This window comes from Macaca nemestrina, chromosome 5 (genome assembly GCF_043159975.1).
Source record: "Macaca nemestrina isolate mMacNem1 chromosome 5, mMacNem.hap1, whole genome shotgun sequence".
Classification (NCBI taxonomy): Eukaryota; Metazoa; Chordata; class Mammalia; order Primates; family Cercopithecidae; genus Macaca; species Macaca nemestrina.
The window spans coordinates 15,696,984-15,720,676 of record NC_092129.1 but is presented as its reverse complement, the minus strand read 5'-3'; the positions used below and the strand labels follow the sequence as shown (position 1 = coordinate 15,720,676).

Below are 23,693 nucleotides of genomic sequence, written 5' to 3'. Positions count from 1 at the left end.
TTCCTTTATGAACGTCTCCCTCCCAACATTACCCTTCCCTGCACTAAAGCCAGCCTGACCTTCCCTCCTGTTAGTGGTTGTGTCTGCTTTGAGGGGCCTCACTGGCCCCTCGCCTGTGGAGCTAGCTCAGCCCTGAGGTCCCAGGGCTGCATGAAAGAGCAGCATTGACTGGTTTACAGGCCCTTCTCCTGCAGCATGGCCCCTGCCTTAAGCCTACCTGATCCAAGTAAAACCTAAAACACACAGACACAAACACACACACACACACACACACACACACACACACACACAGAATAAATGTCAAAATCCACAGGATCATTTCAATAGATGCAGAAAAAGCACTTGACAAAATTTAACACCCTTTCATGATGAAAAAAACACTCAACAAAATAGGAATAGATGAGAATTTCTTCAACTTAATATAGGGCTTCTACAAAAAACCCACAGGTAAGAGCATATTTAATGGTAAAAGAACTGATTCTTTTTCAGATGAAGCATCAAGACAAAATGAAGAACAGGACAAAGACATCTGCTCTCCCAGCTTCTATTCAACATTGTGAAGGAGGTTCTAGCCAAGGCAATTAGGCAAGAATAAGAAATAAAAGGCACCCAGCTTGGAAAGGAAGAAATAGAAGTATCCTATTAGTTGATGATGTGATTTCGCATATAGAAAATTCTAATGAATCCACTAAAAAACTGTTTGAACTAACAAACAAGTTCAGCATGGTTGCAGAATACAAGATTAATATACAAACAGAAATTGTATTTCTTTATAGTTGCAATAAGCAAACAGACAATGAAATAAAGAAAATTCTGTTTATAATAGCATCAAAAAGAAAAACTACACAGAAATAACTTTAACAAAAGAAGTACAAAACTTGTACACTGAAACCTACAAAACATCATTGAAAGAAATTGAAGATTTTAATAAATGAAAAGATAATCTATGTTCATAGGACAGAACACTTAACATTGTTAAGATGGAAAAACTCTTCAAATTGAACTAAAATTCAATACTGTCCCTAACAAAAACCTTGGCTGATTTCTTTGCAAAAATTGGCAAGCTAATCCTAAAGCTCATATGGAAATTTAAGAAACTCAGAATGGTCAAAACAGGTTTTTAAAAAGAACAAAGCTGTAGAATTTACATTTCCCAATTCTAAAACTCACTACAAACCTATAGCAATCAAGACAGAGTGGTACTGGCATAAGGACAGACATATTGATCAACAGAACAGAATTGAAAGTCCAGAAATAAAGCCTCACATTTACTGTCAATCAATTTTTGACAAGAGCACACAACCATTGAATGAGGAAAGAACAGTCTTTTCAAAAAGTGGTGCCAAGACACTGGATATCCATATGCAAAGGATGAAGATGGACCCTGTGACTCACACCAGATACAAAAATGAATTCAAAATGGATCAAAGACTTAAATCTAAGAGTTAAAACTCTAAAACTCTTCAAAGAAAAGTCAGGAGTGAGTCTTTATGACCTTGGACTAGGCAATAGTTTCTTAGATATGACACCAAAAACACAAGTAAAACAAAAGAAAAAATGTGTAAATTAGACTTTATTAAAACTAAAACTTTAGTCCTTCAAAGTACATCATCAAGAAAGTGAAAATATTCCAATGCTCAACAACATTAATCATCTGATAAATGCAAACCCAAACCATATGAGATACCACTTTACATCCATTAAGATAACTATAATAAAAATGGGAAATATACATAAGTGGACTTGTGTTATATGGGGAAAAAATGGAAAATAGCAAGCACTGGTGATGATGTGGAGAAACTGCAACCCTCGGCCGGTCGTGGTGGCTCATGCCTATAATCCCAGCACTTTGGGAGGCCGAGGCCTGAGAATCACTAGAACCCAGAACAGTGAGCCAAGATCATGCCACTGTACTCCAGCCTGGACAACAGAGCAAGACTCCATCTCAAAAAATAAAATAAAATAAAGAAAAGAATTTGGCAATTAAAGAAGTGCTTTGTTGAGTTAGTATGCCACAAAGTTATATAGTACTAAAAATACGCCTGTACTCTTACCCGGCTTCTCCAGAACTGAGGGAGATCATGGAAGGATGAAAGCAGTAGGTTTCTCATGGCAGTGAATATGATTTTCTCCTTCCATTTTTCCTTCTCCCTCTTGTTAAATAAAATTCCCCTGGTTGCAACTCCCTAGTGAGAGGATTGATGACAATTGAGTTATTTTGGAGGATCCATCTTTAGGCAGATTCTAGTTGTATCACTGAAGCTGTGACTGGGATATCATATATGAGAAGATATATAGAATGAATCTATAGGTACTGGAGGCTAAGTCTAAAGTATGCCTTGATTTGGCTTCCTAACCTAAAGAAGTTTTAAATGTCCATTCTGAGAGTTCTTACCAAAAGTTCCAGCAAAGCTTTGCAGCAGTAAATGCTATAGAAAAAGAGAAAAAAGTTCCCACAGGCTGGGTACAGTGGCTCACTCCTGTAATCCCAGCACTTTGGGAGACCGAGGCAGGAGGATCACCTGATGTTGAGGGTTCAATACCAGCCTGACCAACATGGACAAACCCCATCTCTACTAAAAATACAAAATTAGCCAGGTGTGGTGGTGCATGCCTGTAATCCTAGCTACTCAGGAGACTGGGGCAGGAGAATCACTTGAACCTGGGAGGCGGAGGTTGCAGTGAACTGAGATTGCACCATTGCAATCCAGCCTGGGCAACAAAAATGAAACTCCGTCTCAAAACAAACAAACAAACAAACAAAAAAAAAACAGTTCCAGCAAAGCAAACTTAAAAACAGTCTATGTGGTCAATCACTATTCTTGCTGCTCTTATGTAAATAACCAGGCCAACTTTGATGAGACTACCCTTATTTTGTAAACCCATTTGTCTTATTCTGATTATTTTTGGTAGAAATGGGAGGAGTAACTGTAGAGAGAAAAACTGTTTCTGAAGAAAAGCTATAGTACACCTGCTATTAGGTTGTAGCTCTGCTCATCGTTTTCAAGTTTTTCTTATCTTCCTGTAGACTGGACTAGATTCTAGAATTCTCTTTTCCTCCAATATCTGGCTACAACTCTCCAACTAAGAAGAACGGCTCTGTTCCCAAAGCCCTCTAAGCTGAAACCAGACAACTCGATGTAAATTTCAAGGGACAAGTGTCATTCCTGATGTGCGGGCCACACAGAGTTCACCACAACGCCTGATACCATAACCAGAGACATTCAAACCGCAGGGAAAGAAGTTGACAACTTCATGCTGTAAACAGCTTTCCCCAAGGTGTCAGCACAAGACTGCCTATCATAAGACTCTTGCCCCTCTGAACTTGTTTTTTTTTTTCTTTTTTGCCCATCTTTTTCGCTTGGCACAGTCAGCAGCTCCTGCAGGCAATCTGATGAACTGTCATGTGAAACCCAAATCTTTACAGAATCTAAGAGCTTCTTTAGTCCATCTAGTGGGTAAGTTTAGCAACATCTCTAATGTACGTAACTGTTGTTCAGATTGTACTAGCGGTCCCTTTTATAAAGTTACACTTCTAGATCCACTTGTTCTCACTCCCTGCTTTAGTATAACCCAGTCATAGGATGCCAGATTTCCTATAGCTGTATAGGAGGAGTCTGTGCAGTTGATAACACTTGTTGTCCATGGGTAGAAGCATTGGGTATTGCAGAGACTCGGTTACAAAAAATGAACAGTCGCTTGGGTAAAACAAGTGGACTCCTCATCTGACTCCTTCTTTGATTTATTCAATTTTAGTTGGTTTGGTTCATGGGATCCTGGCTAAGGAGCTTACACCAAACTGCTGGTATTATCCTCCTGATAGTCATAATAGTGGTCTTCCTGGTGTGCTATATTCTCTCAAAGGTTTTAAATACCTACACATAGCCATCCATTGAACATTGGATGACCTCTCTTCAGCTAGAATAACAAAAACTCAAAGAAGTATGTAATCATGAGGACACCACAACCTAAGAATGGCACATCGAGACCAGAAACGCAGAATGATGGTAACTGAGAGCAGTGTGAATGGCCTAAGTTTTGGTTGGACTCTCATCTACGTGACAGCCTGACCCAAAGGGTGAAATCGTTTAAAAAAAAAAAAATTATAGGAGGCCACTGGTTTGGACTGAACTCCTGCTCTAGGTCCAACAGATCAAACCAAAATGGAGTCAGTCACGCTAAAGTTCCACATCGCCAAACTGAAACTAAGTTGTTTATCTGACCTTCTGAGAAATCAGGTGAGAGACAATAGCTAAATCCCTAAACAAGCAATTTCAGCCAGTATGATAAAGAAGTCCCCTTTCTAGCCTTTACAAGGAAAGCAACTTTGAAACAATCTATCAAGTTTTTGTTTTCTGTTTTGGCGTTTCTCAACCTTTTTCTGTCTATAAAGCCAACCTCCTCTAATTAGAACATTCATTGTACTTTTTTTTTTGTTTTTTTTTTTGAGACCGAGCCTTGCTCTATCACCCAGGCTGTAGTGCAGTGGTGCGATCTCAGCTCACTGCAACCTCCGCCCCCTGGGCTCAAATGACTCTTGTGCCTCAGCCTCCCGAGTAGCTGGGATTACAACCACATGCCACCACCCCCAGCTAACTTTTGTATTTTTAGTAGAGATGGGGTTTTGCCATGTTGGCCAGGCTGGTCTCGAACTTCTGACCTCAGGTGATCCGCCCGCCTTGGCCTCCCAAAGTGCTGGGATTACAGGCATGAGCCACCACACCCAGCCTCATTGTATTTTATAGTATGAGGTGTTGCTCAGTTCTAGAATTACAAATAAAAGCCAATTACGTTTTTAAGCTAAATTTGTTATTTGTTGTAATTTTGTCTTTTGCAACTCTTCTTTTCTTTCTTTTCCTCCTCTTCTTCCCCTTCCTTTTTTTTTTTTCTGAGATAAGTCTCACTCTTGTACCCCAGGCTGGAGTGCAATGGCATGATCTCGGCTCACTGCAACCTCTGCCTCCCGAGTTCAAACGATTCTCTTTCCTCAGCCTCCCACGATTCGCCTTTCAGGCGCCTGCCACCATGCCTGACTAATTTTTGTATTTTTAGTAGAGACGGGGTTTCACCATGTTGGCCACGCCAGTCTCAAACTCCTGACCTCCGGTGATCTGCCTGCCTCGGCCTCCCAGAGTGCTGGGATTACAGGCATGAGCCACCATGCCCGGCCTTTTCCCCTTTCTTTTCTTCCATTATTGTTCTTAAGTTTGCACAATAATTAGGATAAGTAAGCATTTATAAAATCAGGTATATTTAGTCTTCTAATACATATTCCAATGGTGTTGTCACATCTTTTATCTAGATTAATACCTTGGTACATATCATTTAATTTTATTAAGAAAATGTAATTGTTATTTTAATTACTTTATTTATTTATTAGAGAAGAGGTCTCGCTAGGTCACCCAGGCTAGTCTCGAACTGCTGGGCTCATGCAATCCTCCCACCTCTCAAGCAGCTGGGATTATAGGCGTGAGCCACCATGCCCGGCTTGTCTGCCTGCCTTTCTTCCTTTCTTCCTTCTTTCCTCCCTTCCTTCCCTTCATTCCCTTCCTTCCTTCTTCTTTTTTCATTTTCTCTCTTTCTTATTTATTTACTTATTTATTGGTAGAAATAGGGTCTCACTGTGTTGTCCAGGCTGGTGTTATTATTGGTAAATGGGCAGATTTATGTAAATGATGAAGGATTATCACCCCTTCTTCTTTTTAGAGATGGGGGTCTTGGCCAGGCGCGGTGGCTCAAGCCTGTAATCCCAGCACTTTGGGAGGCCGAGGCGGGCGGATCACAAGGTCAGGAGATCGAGACCACAGTGAAACCCCGTCTCTACTAAAAATACAAAAAATTAGCCAGGCGCGGTGGCGGGCGCCTGTAGTCCCAGCTACTCAGGAGGCTGAGGCAGGAGAATGGCGGGAACCCGGGAGGCGGAGCTTGCAGTGAGCCGAGATCGCGCCACTGCACTCCAGCCTGGGCAACAGCGTGAGACTCCGTCTCAAAAAAAAAAAAAAAAAAAAGAGATGGGGGTCTTGTTCTGTTGCCCAGGCTGGACTCAAACTCCTGGGTTCAAGTGATCCTCCCGTCTCAGTTTCTCAAGTAGATAAGACTACCAGGCTCGCACCACTGTGCTCAGCTTCCCCTATTTTTATTATTAACATTTCCCCAGCCAGGCATGGTGCCTCATGCCTGTAATCCTAGCACTTTACAATGTCGAGGTGGGCAGAGCACTCGAACCCACAAATTTGAGACCAGCCTGAGCAACATAGCTGGGTGTGGTGGCATGTGCCTGTAGTCCCAGCTATTTGAGAGACTGAGATGGGAGGATTGACTGAGCCCAGGAGGTCAAGTCTGCGGTAATCAAGCCACTGCACTCCAGCCTGGACAACAGAGTAAGACCCCCATCTCAAAATAACAAACAAAAAAACATTTTCTCACACTTTCTTATACACTAACTATAGACAGTGTTATTTGACTGAAAGAGATAGTACATTTTTCTTTTCTTTTTCTTCTTTTTTTTAAGATGGAATCTCACTGTATTGCCCAGGCTGCAGTGGTGCAGTGGCGTAATCTCGGGTCACTGTAACCCCTGCCTCCTGGGTTCAAGCAATTCTCCTACCTTAGCCTCCTGAGTAGCTGGGATTACAGGCATGTGCCACCACGACCAGCTAATTTTTTTTGTTTTTAGTAGAGACGAGGTTTCACACCATGTTGGCCAGACTGGTCTTGAACTCCTAACCTTGTGATCCGCCCGCCTCAGCCTCCCAAAGTGCTGGGATTACAGGCGTGAGCCACTGCGTCTGGCCTCACATTCTTCTTTTCTCAACCTTTTAAGAAACACTTGAATGTTTTGTTTTGTTTTTTTCTTTTTCTCCCCCTCGAGATGGACTCTCACTCTGTCGCCCAGGCTGGAGTGCAGTGGTGCGATCTCGGCTCACTGCAATCTCTGCCTCCTGGGTTCAAGCGGTTCTCTTGCCGCAGCCTTCCGAGTAGCTGGGATTACAGGTGTGTCCCACCATACCCAGTTAATTTTTGCATTTTTAGTAGAGACAGGCTTTCACCATGTTGGTCAGGCTGTCTTGAACTCCCGACGTAGATGATCGGCCCGCCTTAGCCTCCCAAATTGCTGGGATTACAGGCGTGAGCCACTGTGCCTGGCCAAAAAACTTGAATGTGTTCCAAGTGCTTATTGTTAAAAATAGATAGTAGAAAAAAAATGTATTTTGTTTTTTAATCAGTTGCCTTATAAATTCATTCAAAATTACAACAGTTGGCCGGGCGCGGTGGCTCAAGCCTGTAATCCCAGCACTTTGGGAGGCCGAGACGGGTGGATCACGAGGTCAGGAGATCGAGACCATCCTGGCTAACACGGTGAAACCCCGTCTCTACTAAAAAATACAAAAAACTAGCCGGGCGAAGTGGCGGGCGCCTGTAGTCCCAGCTACTTGGGAGGCTGAGGCAGGAGAATGGCGTGAACCCGGGAGGCGGAGCTTGCAGTGAGCTGAGATCCGGCCACTGCACTCCAGCCTGGGCGACAGAGCATGACTCCGTCTCAAAAAAAAAAAAAAAAAAAAAAAATTACAACAGTTGGTTTCTAGGCTAGATTTATATTTGCTCAATAATTCATTTTGAGAGCTCAAAATCGTAGGTTTGGTTCCAGGTCCATCTAGTTGTAGTTCTTATTTATATTAGTAGAAAACATCTTTTTTAAAAAAAAAGGAAAAAAGAAAAATGAAGCCTCAACAACAAAAAATACTTAAAACCAGGTCATTTTCCTATCCCCAGATGTCCCCAAATCACAGAATCTCAGCTGGGGAGTGCACCTGGCCTCGTCGCCTGCCTTCAGCCATCATCCTGTCTCTAGTGCCTCTCTTATCTATGTCCGATCACGGAAGCCTCACTGCCTCCCCAGGCAACTCATTTCAGTCATGAGTAGCTCTACCCACAAAAAGGTGAGACTGAACTGAAAACTTTCTCCATCTCACTTTCACTCATGAGTCATAAATATGCCTCTAAAGTTCTTAAAATAAGTGTAATTCCTTTTCCATTTGGTTTTCCATCAAATGTGTGGTGAAAACTATTAAATCCTTAAGTCAAATACTTTGCTTCCTCAAGGACTTGACATTGACAGTTCTGAAATGTGCTCTCCCAAATTTTCACATACTAATAACTTGACATTCAGGACTCAGTTCAGTCCGTGTGTTGCCTTTACTGAGAGCTCTTCCCTTGTCATTCTTGTTAAAGTAGGCCCTCTTGAGTCACTCTCTGTCTATTTTTGTTTTATTTTATTTTATTTTTGAGATGGAGTGTTGCTCTTGTCGCCCAGGTTGGAGTACAGTGGCACGGGCTCAGCTCACTGCAACCTCTGCCTCCCAGGTTCAAGTGATCTTCCTGCCTCAGCCTCCTGAGAAGCTGGGATTACAGACGCCTGCCACCATGCCCGGCTAATTTTTGTACTTTTAGTAGAGATGGGGTTTCTCCATGTTGGCCAGGCTGGTCTCGAACTCCTGACCTCAGGTGATCCGCCCACCTCGGCCTCCCAACGTGCTGGGATTACAGGCATGAGCCACTGTGCCTGGACTCTTATATTGTTCTTATGTCACTTATCACTTTCTGAATGTATTCTATTTGTTTATATGTTTTACCACCTCTTTCCTTCCACTAGAAAGTGAGCCTTCTGGGGACTGGGAACATGTCTCTTGTTCATTCAGTTCCTTATGTGATCCAGGCATTCTATTCCTAGGTACTACCCCAAAGCAATGAAATCACTTGACCATACAAAGACCTGTAGCACGAATATTCATGGCATCTTTTTTCGTAACAGCCAAAAAGTAAAAGCAACCCAAGTGTCCATAAACAGATGAATCTATTAAAAATCTGTAAGAAATCCATATTATGGACTACTACCTACAGCAACCAACTACAGATACATGTAGCAACATGTATGAACTTCACAATATTCATGCTGAGTGAAAGAAGCGAGTCACAAGAGTTCTTCTCTTTCATTCCATTTATACAAAATTCCATTAAACATAAATTAATTTCTAGAGACAAAAATCAGATCAGCGGTTGCCCAGCACATGGAATGGAGGGAAAAAAACAAATATGAATTTTTTGGATGGGATGAAAATATTTTGCCTCTTGATTGTGGCAGTGTTTCCATAGGTATTCACAAATGACAAAACTCACCAAATCGTACACTTTAAATAGGTGCATTTAATTGTACATAAATTAGGCCAGGCACAGTGGCTCACACCTGTAATCTCAGCACTTTGGGAAGCTGATGTAGGAGGATTACTTGAGCCCAGCAGTTCGAGACCAGCATGGGCAACATAGTAAGACTTTGTCTCTATTTTACAAATAAATAATTTTATTAATTTTATGTAAATTATACTCCAGTTAAGTTGAGGGAATCAAATTTTGTTCAGTAAACACTTTTTTTCTTCAGGCAAATCATCCGTGCCTAATCTGACAGGGTTTGGAGATTTGTTGTTACATTCGCCATTACCGGGTAGCTCAATTTCTCCAAGGGTGGTGCCCAGAAATGGAGCCTATATTATAGACATGAACAGGTTAGAGGATGTTGGTTCCTGTTATATCTACTTTTTTATTACTGTACATTTGAATCAGGATTTCTTGTGTTTAGACTTCAAAAAATCTCATATAAATGATTTTAATCAGCCTGAAGGATCAACTTCTGTCAGTGCAGCTTAAATTTAGGGGGACGTTTCGGAAGCAGGCCTACACTGATGTCTGACATTGGGTTTCTCCAGGGGCATTTCCCAACTGTGGAACAGTCTCCTTTATCCTAACTACCTGTATATTTTTCCCCCAGGTTCTGAACTTTTCTTTGTGTCTTTTTTTGTCTTCATGAAAGTGGAAGATAACACCGTTTAAAGAGACAAAGGTCAATAGCAGCCCTGAGGCTGGTCAATAAAGATCTGCTTTCTGGATGCCATAGATGTAGTCATCGTTCATCAATACTCTTTGGGTGTAGTTGTTTAGATTGCTATGAATTGGCCTGGGTGCTGACTAGTTACATCATTTCTCCATGTGATTGACAAGAATACTGTGTGACACTTAAGACATCTTGCTGAGAATCCACTAGATCAGGAATTAGAAGGCTTGAGTTCTAGGTCCAGATTTACCTCTTTAAGTTGTGTAACATTGGACAAGATTACTTAATCCAAGCCTCTGCTTTCTCGACTGGAAATTTTATACAAATACCACCTGCACTATTCAGTTTATGGAATATTTTAAATATCAACTGAAAATATAATGTGAAAATACTTTCAAAAAAAGATTGTGCTTATCAGCCAGGCGTGGTGGCTCACACCTATAATCCCAGCACTTTGGGAGGCCAAGGTGAGCGGATCATGAGGTCAAGAGTTCGAGACCAGCCTGGCCAACATGGTGAAACCCCGCCTCTACTAAAAATACACAAATTACCCGGGCATGGTGGCAGGCACCTGTAATCCCAGCTACTTGGGAGGCTGAGACAGGAGAATTGCTTGAACCCGGGAGACGGAGGTTGCAGTGAGCTGAGATCGTGCCACTGCACTCTAGCCTGGGTGACACAGTAAGACTCCATCTCAAAAAAAAAAAAAGAAAGAAAAAAAAATTGTGCTTATTATATTATTTATAATAATGTCAATAGGAAATGCCATTAATGTCCAACACTAGAATGACTAAAATAAATAACATATCCACATAATCTAATATTACAGAGCTATCAAAAATAGTGTTTAAAAAATAACTAGTGACACAAGAAACTGCTTACATATAACATTTATTTTAAAGAGCAGGGCAGGCCAGGCGCAATGGCTCACACCTGTAATCCCAGCACTTTGGGAGGCTGAGGCGGGAAGATTGCTTGAGCCCAGGAGTTCAAGATCAGCCTGGGCAACATGGCAAGACTTCTGTTGTAAAAAAAAATTAGCCGGGCGGTGGCATGTGCCTGTAGTCCCAGCTACTAGGAATGCTGAGGTGGGAGGATCACCTAAGCCTGGGAGGTTGAGGCTGCAGTGTGCAGTGATCTTGCCACTGTACTCCAGCCTGGGCAAGAGTGAGAATCTGTCTTAAAAAAAAATAGGCCGGGCGCGGTGGCTCAAGCCTGTAATCCCAGCACTTTGGGAGGCCGAGACGGGCGGATCACGAGGTCGGGAGATCGAGACCATCCTGGCTAACGTGGTGAAACCCCGTCTCTACTAAAAAATACAAAAAACTAGCCGGGCGATGTGGCGGGCGCCTGTAGTCCCAGCTACTCGGGAGGCTGAGGCAGGAGAATGGCGTAAACCCGGGAGGCGGAGCTTGCAGTGAGCTGAGATCCGGCGACTGCACTCCAGCCTGGGCGGCACAGCGAGACTCCGTCTCAAAAAAAAAAAAAAAAAAAAAGGGCAGGGCACCTAGTTGTGAACCCTTGGACAAGGGCTAATGATGGGAGCAGGTACAAGGGGACTTCTGTGGGTCTTTACAATATTTCTATTTCTTTTTCTTTTCCAACTTAGATAAAGGGGGTACATGTGCAGGTTTGTTACCTGGGTATACTGCATGATGCTGAGGTTTGGGGTATGACTGATCCCATCACCTAGGTATTGAGCACAGGACCCAACAGTTTCTGAACCCTTGGCCTCCTTGCTCCCTCCCCACTAGTAGTCGGTCCCCACTATCTACTGTTGCCATCTTTATGTCCATGAGTACCCATTGTCTAGCTCCTACTTACAAGTGAGAATGTGTGATATTTGGTTTTCTGTTCCTTGACATTAATTCACTTAGGGTATTTCTATTTCTTGATCTGGATAATGATTAAGCAAGTGTGTTCACTTGGTAAAAATTTGTCATGTTTTGCTCATATGAACACTTCCATACATGTAGGTTTTAGCTATATATGTATTTAAAAATAAAAAAGCAGAACTCAGAATAAGACCACAGTTTTATTTTATGTATTTTATTTATTTATTTATTTATTTTGTGACAGAGTCTCACTCTCTGTTGCCCAGGCTGGAGTACAGTGGCATGATCTAGACTCACTGCAACTTTTGCCTCCAGGGTTCAAGCTATTCTCCTGGCTCAGCCTCCTGAGTAGCTGGGACTACAGGCGCGTGTCACCATTCCTGGCTAATTTTTGTATTTTTAGTAGAGATGGGGTTTTGCCATGTTGGCCAGGCTGGTCTTAAACTCCTGGCCTCAAGTGATTTGCCCACCTCGGCCTCGCAAAGCACTGGGATTACAGGAGTGAGCCACCGTGCCCGACACCATAGTTTTATTTTTAAATTTGGGGTTTTTAAAAGATATATATTTTAAATATTTTTTAGAGACAGTGTCTTGCTCTATCACCTAGGCTGGAGTGCAGTGGCAAAACCATAGCTCACTGCAGCCTCAGACTCCTGGGCTCAAATGATCCTCCTGCCTCAGTCCCCAGAGTAGCTAAGACTACAGGCATGCACCACTATGCCTGGCTAAGTTTTTAAATTTTTTGTAGAGACAGGATCTTGATATGTTGCCCAGGCTAGTCTTGAGCTTCTGGCCGCAAGCAATACTCCTCAAATTACATGTGTGAGCCTCCATGCCTGGTCCTATTTTTAATTTTTTAGAGACAGGGTCTTGCTATGTTACTCAGGCTGGAGTACAGTGGCTATTCACAGGCATGATTATAGCATACTAAGGCCACCTGGACTTAAGGGACTCTCCTGCTTCAGTCTCCTGAGTAGCTGGCGAAACCCCCTTTGCAAAAATTATAACTGAGGAAATTATGACAGTGAAAGAAATCAGACCTAAATGGCTCCATCTTGCGTCTAACCTTTAAGCTGTCCTTGTTCATCCCTGGGCATAGGCCGAACTAACTTTGGGAAGGAATTCAGTTTATGGTTTGACTCTAAAACAAAATTGGTAATAGCTCTTTCCCGAAAAGACTCCCTTCTTGCCTGGGAACCAGTCTGCCTTTGTAGGACTAACAAATTAGCTAGAAGATTAGAAATTACAGTTTAGGGGTGATGCAGCCTTTGGCTCCAAGAGTCTGAACCTCCCCAAATTGCTCCTGGGGATAACATCACCATTGTAAAACTAAAGATCAGAGCTATTTTGCAGATCCTGAACTCGATGGATCAGCTGACACCACCCAGACAGTAATCTGGGTCAGCTAGTTCTGCCATCCCACCCAGGAACAGAGAGAGCAAGAAAAATTCACTTCTGTCCCCTATGAGTCCATCTCCAACCTGACCAGTCAGCACTCCCCACTTCCCAAGCCCCTACCCGCCATATTATCAGGGAGGCTGATTTGGGTAATAATAAAACTCTCTTCTCCCACACAGCCAGCTCTGCATGAATTACTCTTTCTCCATTGCAATTCCCCTGTCTTGGTAAGTTGGCTCTGTCTAGGCAGCCGGCAAAGTGAACCCGTTGGGCAGTTACACTGGGACCACATGCGCAGCACCACACCCAGCTTAAAACTATGTATTTTTTTAAGTGGTAAGAAATACAGCAAAATGTTAATGATGGTATCTCTGGCTGGTGAGATTACAAGTGACTTTTATTTTCATCTTTGCAACTTTCCCTTTGATGATCAGAAAAAAGTGTTTGTTTGTTTTAAATTAGAAAAAATATTCCTTGTATTTGAAAGAAAATGCTTGGCCTGGCGTGGTGGCTCACCCCTGTAATCCCAGCACTTTGTGAGACCAAGGCAGGTGGATCACCTGAGGTCAGGAGTTCCAGACCAGCCTGGCCAACATGGCAAAACCTCGTCTCTACTAAAAATACAAAAATTAGCCAGGTGTGGTGGTGGGCGCCTGTAGTCCCAGCTACTCAGGAGGCTGAGGCAGGAGAATGGCGTGAACCTGGGAGGCGGAGCTTGCAGTGAGCCAAAACCGCGCCACTGCACTCCAGCCTGGGGTGACAGAGCGGGACTCCATCAAAAAAAAAAAAAAAAAGAGAGAGAGAAAGAAAGAAAGAGAAAGAAAGAAAGAGAGAAAGAGAAGAAAGAGAAGAAAGAAAAAGAAAAGAAATTGTAAACATATACAGTGTCAGGTGTTATTCCCAATGCCTGAAACATAATGCTTGATAAATGTGGAGTGAATGGTTATTGCCCTGTGAAAGTTGGTCCATAAGAATTGGGTCATTCTCTTCAGATCCAACTAAAACAGAGTCGAGAAGCCAGGAGGAAAAAGCACTCAGGGTACAAAGCATTGCTCCAAGAATAGAGTTTTTGCAAGCCTGGCTGCTGAAACTGCTTGTTGTAAGCTGAAACCAGTTTTATCTATAGCTTCTGAGATAACTTGCTACAATTCTAGGACTAATTTTGCCCTCTGCTGTTGCTCACCAATCAGAGCTCCCAGCTCCCCAAACCCATACTAGGGCAAATGAACTTTCTCAAAGAGCAATACATAACATTTCTGCTTTTTACTAAAACCTCTGGCCTTTTCTTTGTTCTTCAGACATTCCGAAGACCACCCAGTCTGCATGTATGCCCGAACTTAATATTCTGAAACCGCCCCCACAGGGTTGACAAGAATTGCATGTCAGGTTCTGGCCAGAAATGTAGTTATAATTTAGCATGAATCAGGCTGCCCTTTGGCCCACTTCCTTGTTGCTAAGTCACATAGCACTAGATACTGACCATCTGCATCCCCACTGTATGACGGGCAGGATTTCTGACATCAGGATCGTAAGACTAAGAATTGACTTGGCCGGGCGCGGTGGCTCAAGCCTGTAATCCCAGCACTTTGGGAGGCCGAGACGGGCGGATCACGAGGTCAGGAGATCGAGACCATCCTGGCGAACACGGTGAAACCCCGTCTCTACTAAAAAAATACAAAAAACTAGCCGGGCGAGGTGGCGGGCGCCTGTAGTCCCAGCTACACAGGAGGCTGAGGCAGGAGAATGGCGTAAACCCGGGAGGCGGAGCTTGCAGTGAGCTGAGATCTAGCCACTGCGCTCTAGCCCCGGCGACAGAGCGAGACTCCGTCTCAAAAAAAAAAAAAAAAAAAAAAAAAAGAATTGACTTGCATTCCTATTGTTCCTACAGGGTCTCTGAACATTAGATCATAACACTTTTGTTTAAGGATCACTTAAAATGTTTTTCAGAGCTAGGTGTGGTGGCAAAACCTGAAATCCCAGCACTTTGGGAGGCCGAGATGGGAGGACTGCTTGAGGCAGAGTTCAACCTGCTTGAGGAACATAGCGAGACCCCATATCTACCTACAAAAATATTTAAAAATTAGCTGGCCCTGGTGGTGCGCACCTGTAGTTCTAGCTATTTGGGAGGCTGAGTTTGGAGGACTGCTTGAACCCAAAGAGTTCAAGGTTGCAGTGAGCTATAATCACACTGGATGACAGAGCAAGTCCATATCTCAAAAAACAAAAACAAACAGATGTTTTTCAGACTCCGAATTCCAACAAAACAGCTGATGCCAACGAGTTTGAAGATCCCACCAGAGGAAGGGGATCAGCGTGAGAATAGTTTCTTCATCTCCCTGTCCTACGACTTCACTCTGCACTCTTTGATCAATTAACAATCTCTAAAACCCTAAAAAATCCTAACCTCAAATTCCTCAGAGTTGTATCTGAGGTTTCTTCCCATCTCTTTGTTCAAATTTTGCTTTTCTTTTTCTTTTTCTTGAGACAGGGTCTCACTCTGTCGCCCAGGCTGGAGTGCAGTGGCATGATCTCAGCTCACTGTAACCTCCGCCTCCTGAGTTCGAGCGGTTCTCCTGCCTCAGCCTCCTGAGTAGCTGCAATAAAAAGCTTGTACTACCATGCCCAGTTTTCGTATTTTTAGTAGAGATGGGATTTCACCATGCTGGCCAGGCTGTTCTTGAATTCCTGAGCTTAAGCGATCTGTCCACCTTGGCCTCCCAAAGTGCTGTGATTACAGGTGTAAGCCATCATGCCCGACTTCCTGGTTCAAATTTCTACGATTCTTCTTCTTTCTCTGTTGCAACCTGGTGTCCCAGCGTATTGACTTGCTGTGTGCCTCAGGCAACAAATTTATTATGGTTACAATTCTTTCTCCCAAGTAAAACAAATTTAGAGATTAGTCTCTACAATTTTGACTTCAATGCTCTATCTACCAGGAAAGTACCTGTTTTAAAAAACGAAATAGGTTAACACTCTTAGCTCTCAGGGAACCCAGGCTGGCTCCTACAATGACTATTTCCAATTCTAAGTAAGAGCTCATGAGGCACATACCTAATGATTTTTCTTATAATTTTGCCAGAGTCAAAACCAGAAGATATCTGTCACCAGTTCTCTGCCTCATTCTACATCCCCATAGTTCCTTCAAGATTAACTGAATGTGCGTGTTTGGAACGCAGACTCAAAGTTATTTCAAGCAGCCTGGTGCTTTCCATGCCATATTTCACCCACCTTGAGGTTAGGATAGAATTACTTTCTGGAGCCCCACTTCTCAATCAAGATGGCCACTCCTCTCATTTTCTAAGAATGGAGATAACATGGGAATTTCATTAGCCGGTATTATGCCAGTTGCCTTATCAAGTCCCCTTTTAAAATTCTTTGTCATACTGCTACTACTACCACAAAACAAAGCCACACTGATTGTCCTTTGCATTTCTTTAGTCTGCAAACATTTTCACTCTTCTTAGAAAACCGTATTACTAATTGATGCTGCCCATGGTTTTATGCACTGTATCTTTTCATTGTCCGTTTAAATCTCAGCTGAGCTCTCAAGAGTAGCAGGCGAGGGTTGGGTTGGTTTCATTTAACGCCACACAGTTTCCCACAACACTGCCCTGTCTGCCACTCCCACATACTCTGCTGCCCGTATGGTGATGCTGCTTTTGAGGAGCTCTCATGCCACTTGAGCTTTGATTTTTCAAGATTCTGTCTAATCCTTCCCCAAGGTGTCCCTTCACGGAGGAAGGTGCTGGGAGTAAAATTCAAAACATATTTGTGGCATTGACTAGCTTTGAGTGAGGAGCCAGATGGATGAAATGGGGCCTCATGGGGACAGTAAAGAATTCTCATGCTCTCCCAGTGCCATAAACCCAGAGCGGCCTCTGAAAGGCTGAGCTGGAGGGGCTAATGCAGCTGGTGTCATCTAAACTGATGTCTCTAATCAGTCAAGTCACTATACTATTTGCTTTGTCAGATAAGTGACTCTGGGGAAATCAGGTCGGAGAGTGGGAAAATAAACTGTTTGCTCAAGCTGATGTGAATCTTCAAAATCTATTTCAAATGCAGAAATTAAATAGGCTGTGCTTTGCCTTTCAGGAACCTCCTTCAGAACTCAACCAGTGAGTGAGAGGGACAGAGGGAGTTACCAGAACACAAGCTCGACTTTAGCTTGGCTCTAACTCTGGTTGCAGGTTCCTCCTCCTACTCGATGATCTAGTGTCCACAGATGGTGCCTGTGCAGTCCTGAGTTCCAGCTGGGTCGGAGGGCATGCCTCACAGAGCCAACATCTGCCACTCTGCGTCTGTCTGAGCCCTCAGAAGGCTGGTTTTCAGTTTGAGGAATCAATCTCAATCCAGGAAAGCACTTACAGCTCAGGGGCTTTGATCTTTGCTTGGCAAATGCCCTAACTGCTGAGTTCTACATACTTTGCCATTTCTCCCTTATCTGCCTTCTTTCATACAAGCTCCAGCTTGTATGAAACCAGAGCCAGAGTTTTCTCCGTGTTTGGAACCCACTTTCTGATTCCTTGAGCATGGGTGAGAGGAATGGGGGTGGGGATGAGATGGGTTGGGGAAGGAAGGACAGAAGTTTAATGGAAAAACAAGAACAGAAATAAAATGCATTTATGGGCTGGGCACTGTGGCTCACGCCTGTGATCTCAATTCTCTGGAAAGCTGCAGTGGGAGGATTCCATGAGGTCAGGAGTTCAAGACCAGCCTGGGCAACATAGTGAAACATCGTCTCTACAAAAAAAACAAACAAACTAGCCCAGCTGTGGTGGCATCTGCCTGTGGTCCCAAGTACTTGGGAGGCTAAAGCGAGAGGATGGCTTGAACCCAGAGTCTGATGCTGGAGTGAGCTATGACTGCACCACTGCACCCCAGCCTATGCAACAGTGACACCTGATTTCTAATAAACAAAATGTATTTATGCTATATTTAAAAACTTTCTGAGCTGGGTGCGGTGGCACACACCTGTAATCCCAGCATTTTGGGAGACCGAGGTGGGTGGATCACTTGAGGTCAGGACTCCAATTCCAGCCTGGCCAACATGGCGAGACCCTGTCTCTACTAACAATACAAAAATTAGCTGGGCACAGTGCGCATGCCTGTAATCCCACCTATGCGGGAGGCTGAGGCACGAGAATCGCTTGAACTCAGGAGGCGGTGGTTGCAGTGAGCTGAGTTCGCACCACTGCACTCCAGCCTGGGCGACAGAGCAAGACTCTGTCTCCAAAAAAATAAAATAAAAACTTTTTCTCAAAGAGCTCTGAAATGGAAAGAGTGCACAATAGCTTCAATTCAATGATGGCAAAGTTAAAATTCCTAACATGGTCTCCTGGCACACTCTGGATGATATGGGAAACACAGTGACATCCTTGCTGTTTTTAAACTTGAGCAACTCAAGTTGTTAGTATGAGAGGCAAATAATTAACATCTAAATGCAAGCTGACTTTCTTCTTACAGCTAGCATATACCTCGTCAGCAAGCCCATTTCATCTTCTTTTTCGAATAGCTTCTGTCAATGAATTCTCTACAATTTCATAATGTATACATGCTAGGATGCATTTGTCTTAAATGCAGTTATGTTTTGACTATTTCTAAGTAAAAGTGCATTCAGAACATAATGAAGCCCGTATTTTTTTGCACTGTCTCTTAATTTTATGGTGGATAAAGCACCAATTTCTGAAATTCAATAAAAGCAAATCTTCCTTTGTTGTTCAGATCTTAGCAGTGGGTTTAGTAGTTTTAACCTCTTCCATTTTGAAGCTTTCCATTTTTAGCCTGAAGTAGCTAAACATATAAAGGAAAGGAAGGAGAGATCATCTAAGTAGCTAATCAGATAAAATGAAAATTGACTTGAAGTTAGGCTTTATTCTCCCTTTCTTTTCTTGAATTGGATAATAACAGCTCTACTTTGGATTATGTTCAATAACCAAGAAAACAAACAGCACTTAAAAAAAAAAAAAAGAAAGAAACCCAAATTCCATGAAAAAATAGCTTGGTAATAGTATTAATATTCCAGAAAAAAAATATAAGAAGTTTGGTATTTAAAACAAAACAAATAACCAAACTGCTTTCCTCATCTACCAAAATCCAACATTAAGTAACACTTAAAACAGGCAATTTACCACCTCCATTGAAATGAATACATAGTCTCCAATTTATATATGTTGTACTCTAAAGTAAGGACAACTGAAAATTAAGATGTGCTTTCCACAGAAAGTGATACAAATGGCAGCTCAAGAGTTCCAGATGGTATAACACTACAAGGTGTTCTCAACAAAAAGCCTTTGTTAGACTTCAGCAATACTATCTGGTACTTCTAACAGCAACTAGGAAGCATTCCAATACTTATTAGCTCCTCTACCATCAGACACAGAAATTACCTAGAAAATAGAAATGTATTGCCAAATCTCAAACAAGAGGGCTACTGATTAAAACAAACAAAAACACCCTTACGACATCTCACATACAGAAAACATGGCCGTCTTTGGGTTACGATTGGCTGATTTTCCAGTAGTGCTCGGGTAGGTCTTCCTGATAGAGGGGTCCGGAAATGGCAGGGTCCCATAAGCGGCTGGTGAGGAGGACCCACTGCTTTGCCTCCTACCAGTGAGGAGCGAGGATTTGGGGAAGGACTATGCATCCATCGCTCCTGATGTTCTTTTCATGGCTCCCCTTCTCCTCAGTTTTATCCATCTACCTCCAGATGGCAGCAAACGACTTATTTTAGCCCTTTCTTCTCATTTAGATATAAAGTGCAAATGTCTGATTCAGATACAAGACTGTATGGTCTTCGGTTAAATGTATAATCAAACTAAAAGTATAAATGATACCAGCTCCCTGATTTTTCTGGCAAGAGGGGAGTAACAGCTATCTAGAGAGGACTAGGGAAAGCTAAGGAATGGATTCACAGGAGAACGGAAAGGTAAAAGGTAAAGCTGAGTGAGGCTCGAACTTTTGCTTAGTGCCAGCATTGTTGATCTGCACCTGAGCAATCTTACATAAATGCATGTACACACAGGCACGGAGCTCTCTAACATGGAATTGAGGTGAAACCCTGTCTCTATAAAAAAATACGCCAGGTGTGGTGGTGGGCGCCAGTAATCCCAGCTACTCAGGAGGCTGAGGCAGAAGAATCGCCTGAACCTGGGAGGTGGAGGTTGCAGTGAACTGAAATCGTGCCACTGCACTCCAGCCTGAGCTACAGAGTGAGACTGTCTCAAAAAACAACAAAAACAAAAGCATTGGTACTTCACGTAACAAATTATGATTTGCGTATGTCTGTACTTTTACAACATAACTGGCACTTGTATAAAGGAAATTCTTTGTCAAGGACTGAATCAAGGAACTTAACACCCTATTCTGGAAAAACAAGTATGCAATACTAGTAGGAGGAAGTAGAAAGCTGCTTTCTGTTTTCCTAGGCACAGGGCCTGTCTTCAAGAAACTTTCAAAACAGGTAGTTAGGCTTTGGCTGGCTTCTATACCATCTGCAAATGCCCAAGGCCTTCATGCAACCTTTAGCTACCTAGGGCTACCCAGTACCCTAAAGTGCCCTGCACCTTAAAACTCACCTGTTTTCTCCTTTTTCATTTCTGCCCCTATCACTGCCTTTCTGCTAGGTGCAGTGGACTAACACCTGTAGCTCCAGTTGCTCAGGAAGGTAAGGTGGGAGCATCACTTGAACCCAGGAGTTTGAGTCCAGCCTGGGCAACACAGCAAGACCTCACTGCTTAAAAAAAAAAAAAAAAAAAGTAGGGCTCAGTGACTCATGCCTGTAATCCCAGCTACACAGAAGGCTGAGGCGGGAGGATTACTTGAGCCCAGGAGTTCGAGACTGTAGTTAGCTGTGATTGTGCCACCACACTCCATCCTAGGTGACAGAACAAGACCCCATCTCTTAAAAACAAACCAACCAAAAATCACAGGCTTCCTCTCAGAGAAGGGGGGTGGGGCTCTACTTAGTAGCAGAGTCTCTTAATCAACAGTAGTGTAATGTATCAATAATCAGATACATCACTTTCAGAGATCTATATTTTCAGCCACAAAGCTTAAAATCTCAATTGTCAACTAGTAGGATTTCCGGCAAAATAACAAAAGTAGAAAATAAAAATCAGGTTGTAGATCTATGTTGGGAAAGGAGGTTAACTTTCCAGGTAGTTCATATTCAACGTGTCTACACAGCTCCTGCGGGTCATTTCTGCTTTCTATGTCTTCCTTTAGCTAAGGCCATTAATTCAAAAAAATTCAAAAAAATTCCATTGGTTATGGAGATCCCTCTTCACCCACCCATTCACTCAATGAGAAAGAAGAATTTGTGGAAGGCAGGGGATATCACAAGAGAAAATGGCACACCAGAGTGTAATGTCTCAAATAAAAGGCTTACTTTACACTTAATACTAGTATATTACTGTTCATAATATTGTAAAATTATCATGTTATAAAAATATATAATAAGATCTCATAAGAAACTCTGAATGGACTGACACTTGATAATTCTCTTAAGTAGAACACAATGAAACAGTAGTGGCTGGCTAAGTTCCATCAATTTTTTTTAACTCTTTTTGACTTTTTCTCCTGGTCTTCTGTTATCCTTTCTGCAGGTCGCTTCTTCAACCCCTTCATTTTCCTGGTTTGTAGTTTGCTTAGGTCTTGCTTCTGCATATGAATCCTTCCATAAGTTGTACCAAAAGTATCATGGGAGATATTTTTCTTCTTCTTTGGCTACGACAAAAGAATACATATATATTTAATGGCCTTCTACTATAATGAGCCAGTAAAAACCTAGTCTGTAACAACTATCTTAGTAGCAATTTCCATTAGTGCCTGCCCCTTCAATGACAGAGTATATATAGCCCTATATACTTTTCTTCTCAAACTTAAGTGTACATACAAATCACTTGGGATCTTGCTAAAGCACAGATCCTAATTCAGTATGTCTAGGGTAGGGCCTGATATTCTGCACAATTCCCAGGTAAACTGTCAGGCCACACTTTGAAAAACAAAACTATAAACTACACTAACCACTGTCAAACATCAAGAAAATATCCTGTGTGTAGCTTAAGGAGTTGTGACTATCATTTCAATTTCTATTGGCATTTTAGGGATTACATTTCTGCTTGTCTTTTAAGACTACTTAAAAAGTCAAAAGACATTTTATGCACATATGGTTTACATACCCTGTGCTCTAAATCCTCAGTCTTTACTGCGTCCCAAACAACTCTCTTCCTTTTGTTGAAAACAGCAGTCTTGACTATCAGAAGGCACTTAGCCAAACCTCACGTCTGGGTTGTGCAACTCTTTTTTTTTATTATCCCTTATTGTTGGCTTATTTGGTTCTCTCTCCTTTTCCTGGCTCTGTGAGTCCTAGTTTAATCTATCGTATTGATCTCTTTATGTATGTCCTTGTCTTTTTTTTTTTTTTGAGATGGAGTCTTGCTCTGTCGCCCAGGCTGGAGTGCAGTGGCGCAATCTCGGTTCACTGCAAGCTCCACCTCCCAGGTTCACACCATTCTCCTGCCTCAGCCTCCCAGGTAGCTGGGACTACAGGTGCCCACCACCACGCCCGGCTAATTTTTTGTATTTTTCGTAAAGACGGGGTTTCACTGTGTTAGCCAGGATGGTCTTGATCTCCTGACCTCGTGATCCGCCCGCCTCAGCCTCCCAAAGTGCTGGGATTACAGGTGTGAGCCACCATGCTGGGCCTATCCTTGTCTTTTAATACAATATGCCACAAATCCTTTTTGGAAACAAAAAGGATTAAAGTAGAATATACAAATAAATATGGCACCAAGCTCTAAGTCATATACCTTGAGAGCTTTTGGCATTTTCATAGATAATTTATAAAGGTCATCCGATGCCAGGTGTGTCCTCCTCAGAACGAGATCCAATGAGGGTCCCATCTCTTCCAATTCAATCCGTGGTGTTCTGCAACCAGATTTCTTCAACAGCAACCTTTAGGAAATAGGTAAAAAGAAATGTTGCTATGACTTTCATAAAAGTCCTCTCCACCAAATATTTTTTGTTCAGGGGATTTACAGGTCCATTAAATGACATAAAATGTTTAGAGAGACTTACTTGAATACTTCATACATTCAAGCCAAGCATATCCTTTGGTTCACTTTGTTTTATAAATCTTTTTTTTTTTTTTTTGAGATGGAGTCTTGCTCTGTCGCCCAGGCTGGAGTGCAGTGGCGCAATCTCGGTTCACTGCAAGCTCCGCCTCCCACATTCACACCATTCTCCTGCCTCAGCCTCCTGAGTAGCTGGGACTACAGGTGCCCACCACCACGCCCAGCTAATTTTTTGTATTTTTAGTAGAGATGGGGTTTCACCTTGTTAGCCAGGATGGTCTTGATCTCCTGACCTCATGATCCACCCGCCTTGGCCTCCCAAAGTGCTGGGATTACAGGCATGAGCCACCGCGCCTGGCTTTTTTTTTTTTTTAAGTCTTTTATCCCTTTTTGAGCTAAAGGGTCGCACAAACATCAAATTAAAAAAAATTTTTTCCCCTGAGGTAAAGGACAGTTTGCTTATTTTTAAAAATCAGAAATAAAATTATACAATATTGT

General features: G+C 42.6%; 1 protein-coding gene across 4 annotated transcripts in view; it reads right to left on the bottom strand.

Moving 5' to 3' along the window:
* Nucleotides 1-18,970: 18,970 nt before the first annotated feature.
* LOC105492078 (ribosome production factor 2 homolog) overlaps nt 18,971-23,693 on the bottom strand; it is a 47,333-nt gene continuing 42,610 nt past the window's right edge. For all 4 annotated transcript variants that reach the window (XM_071096319.1, XM_071096322.1, XM_071096318.1 and 1 more), the window contains 2 exons: nt 22,932-23,076; nt 18,971-21,846 (listed from right to left, as the gene is read on the bottom strand). In XM_071096319.1, the coding sequence (XP_070952420.1) occupies nt 21,667-21,846; nt 22,932-23,076 (325 nt within the window). In that variant the 3' untranslated portion in view covers nt 18,971-21,666. The remainder of the gene's footprint in view (nt 21,847-22,931; nt 23,077-23,693) is intronic.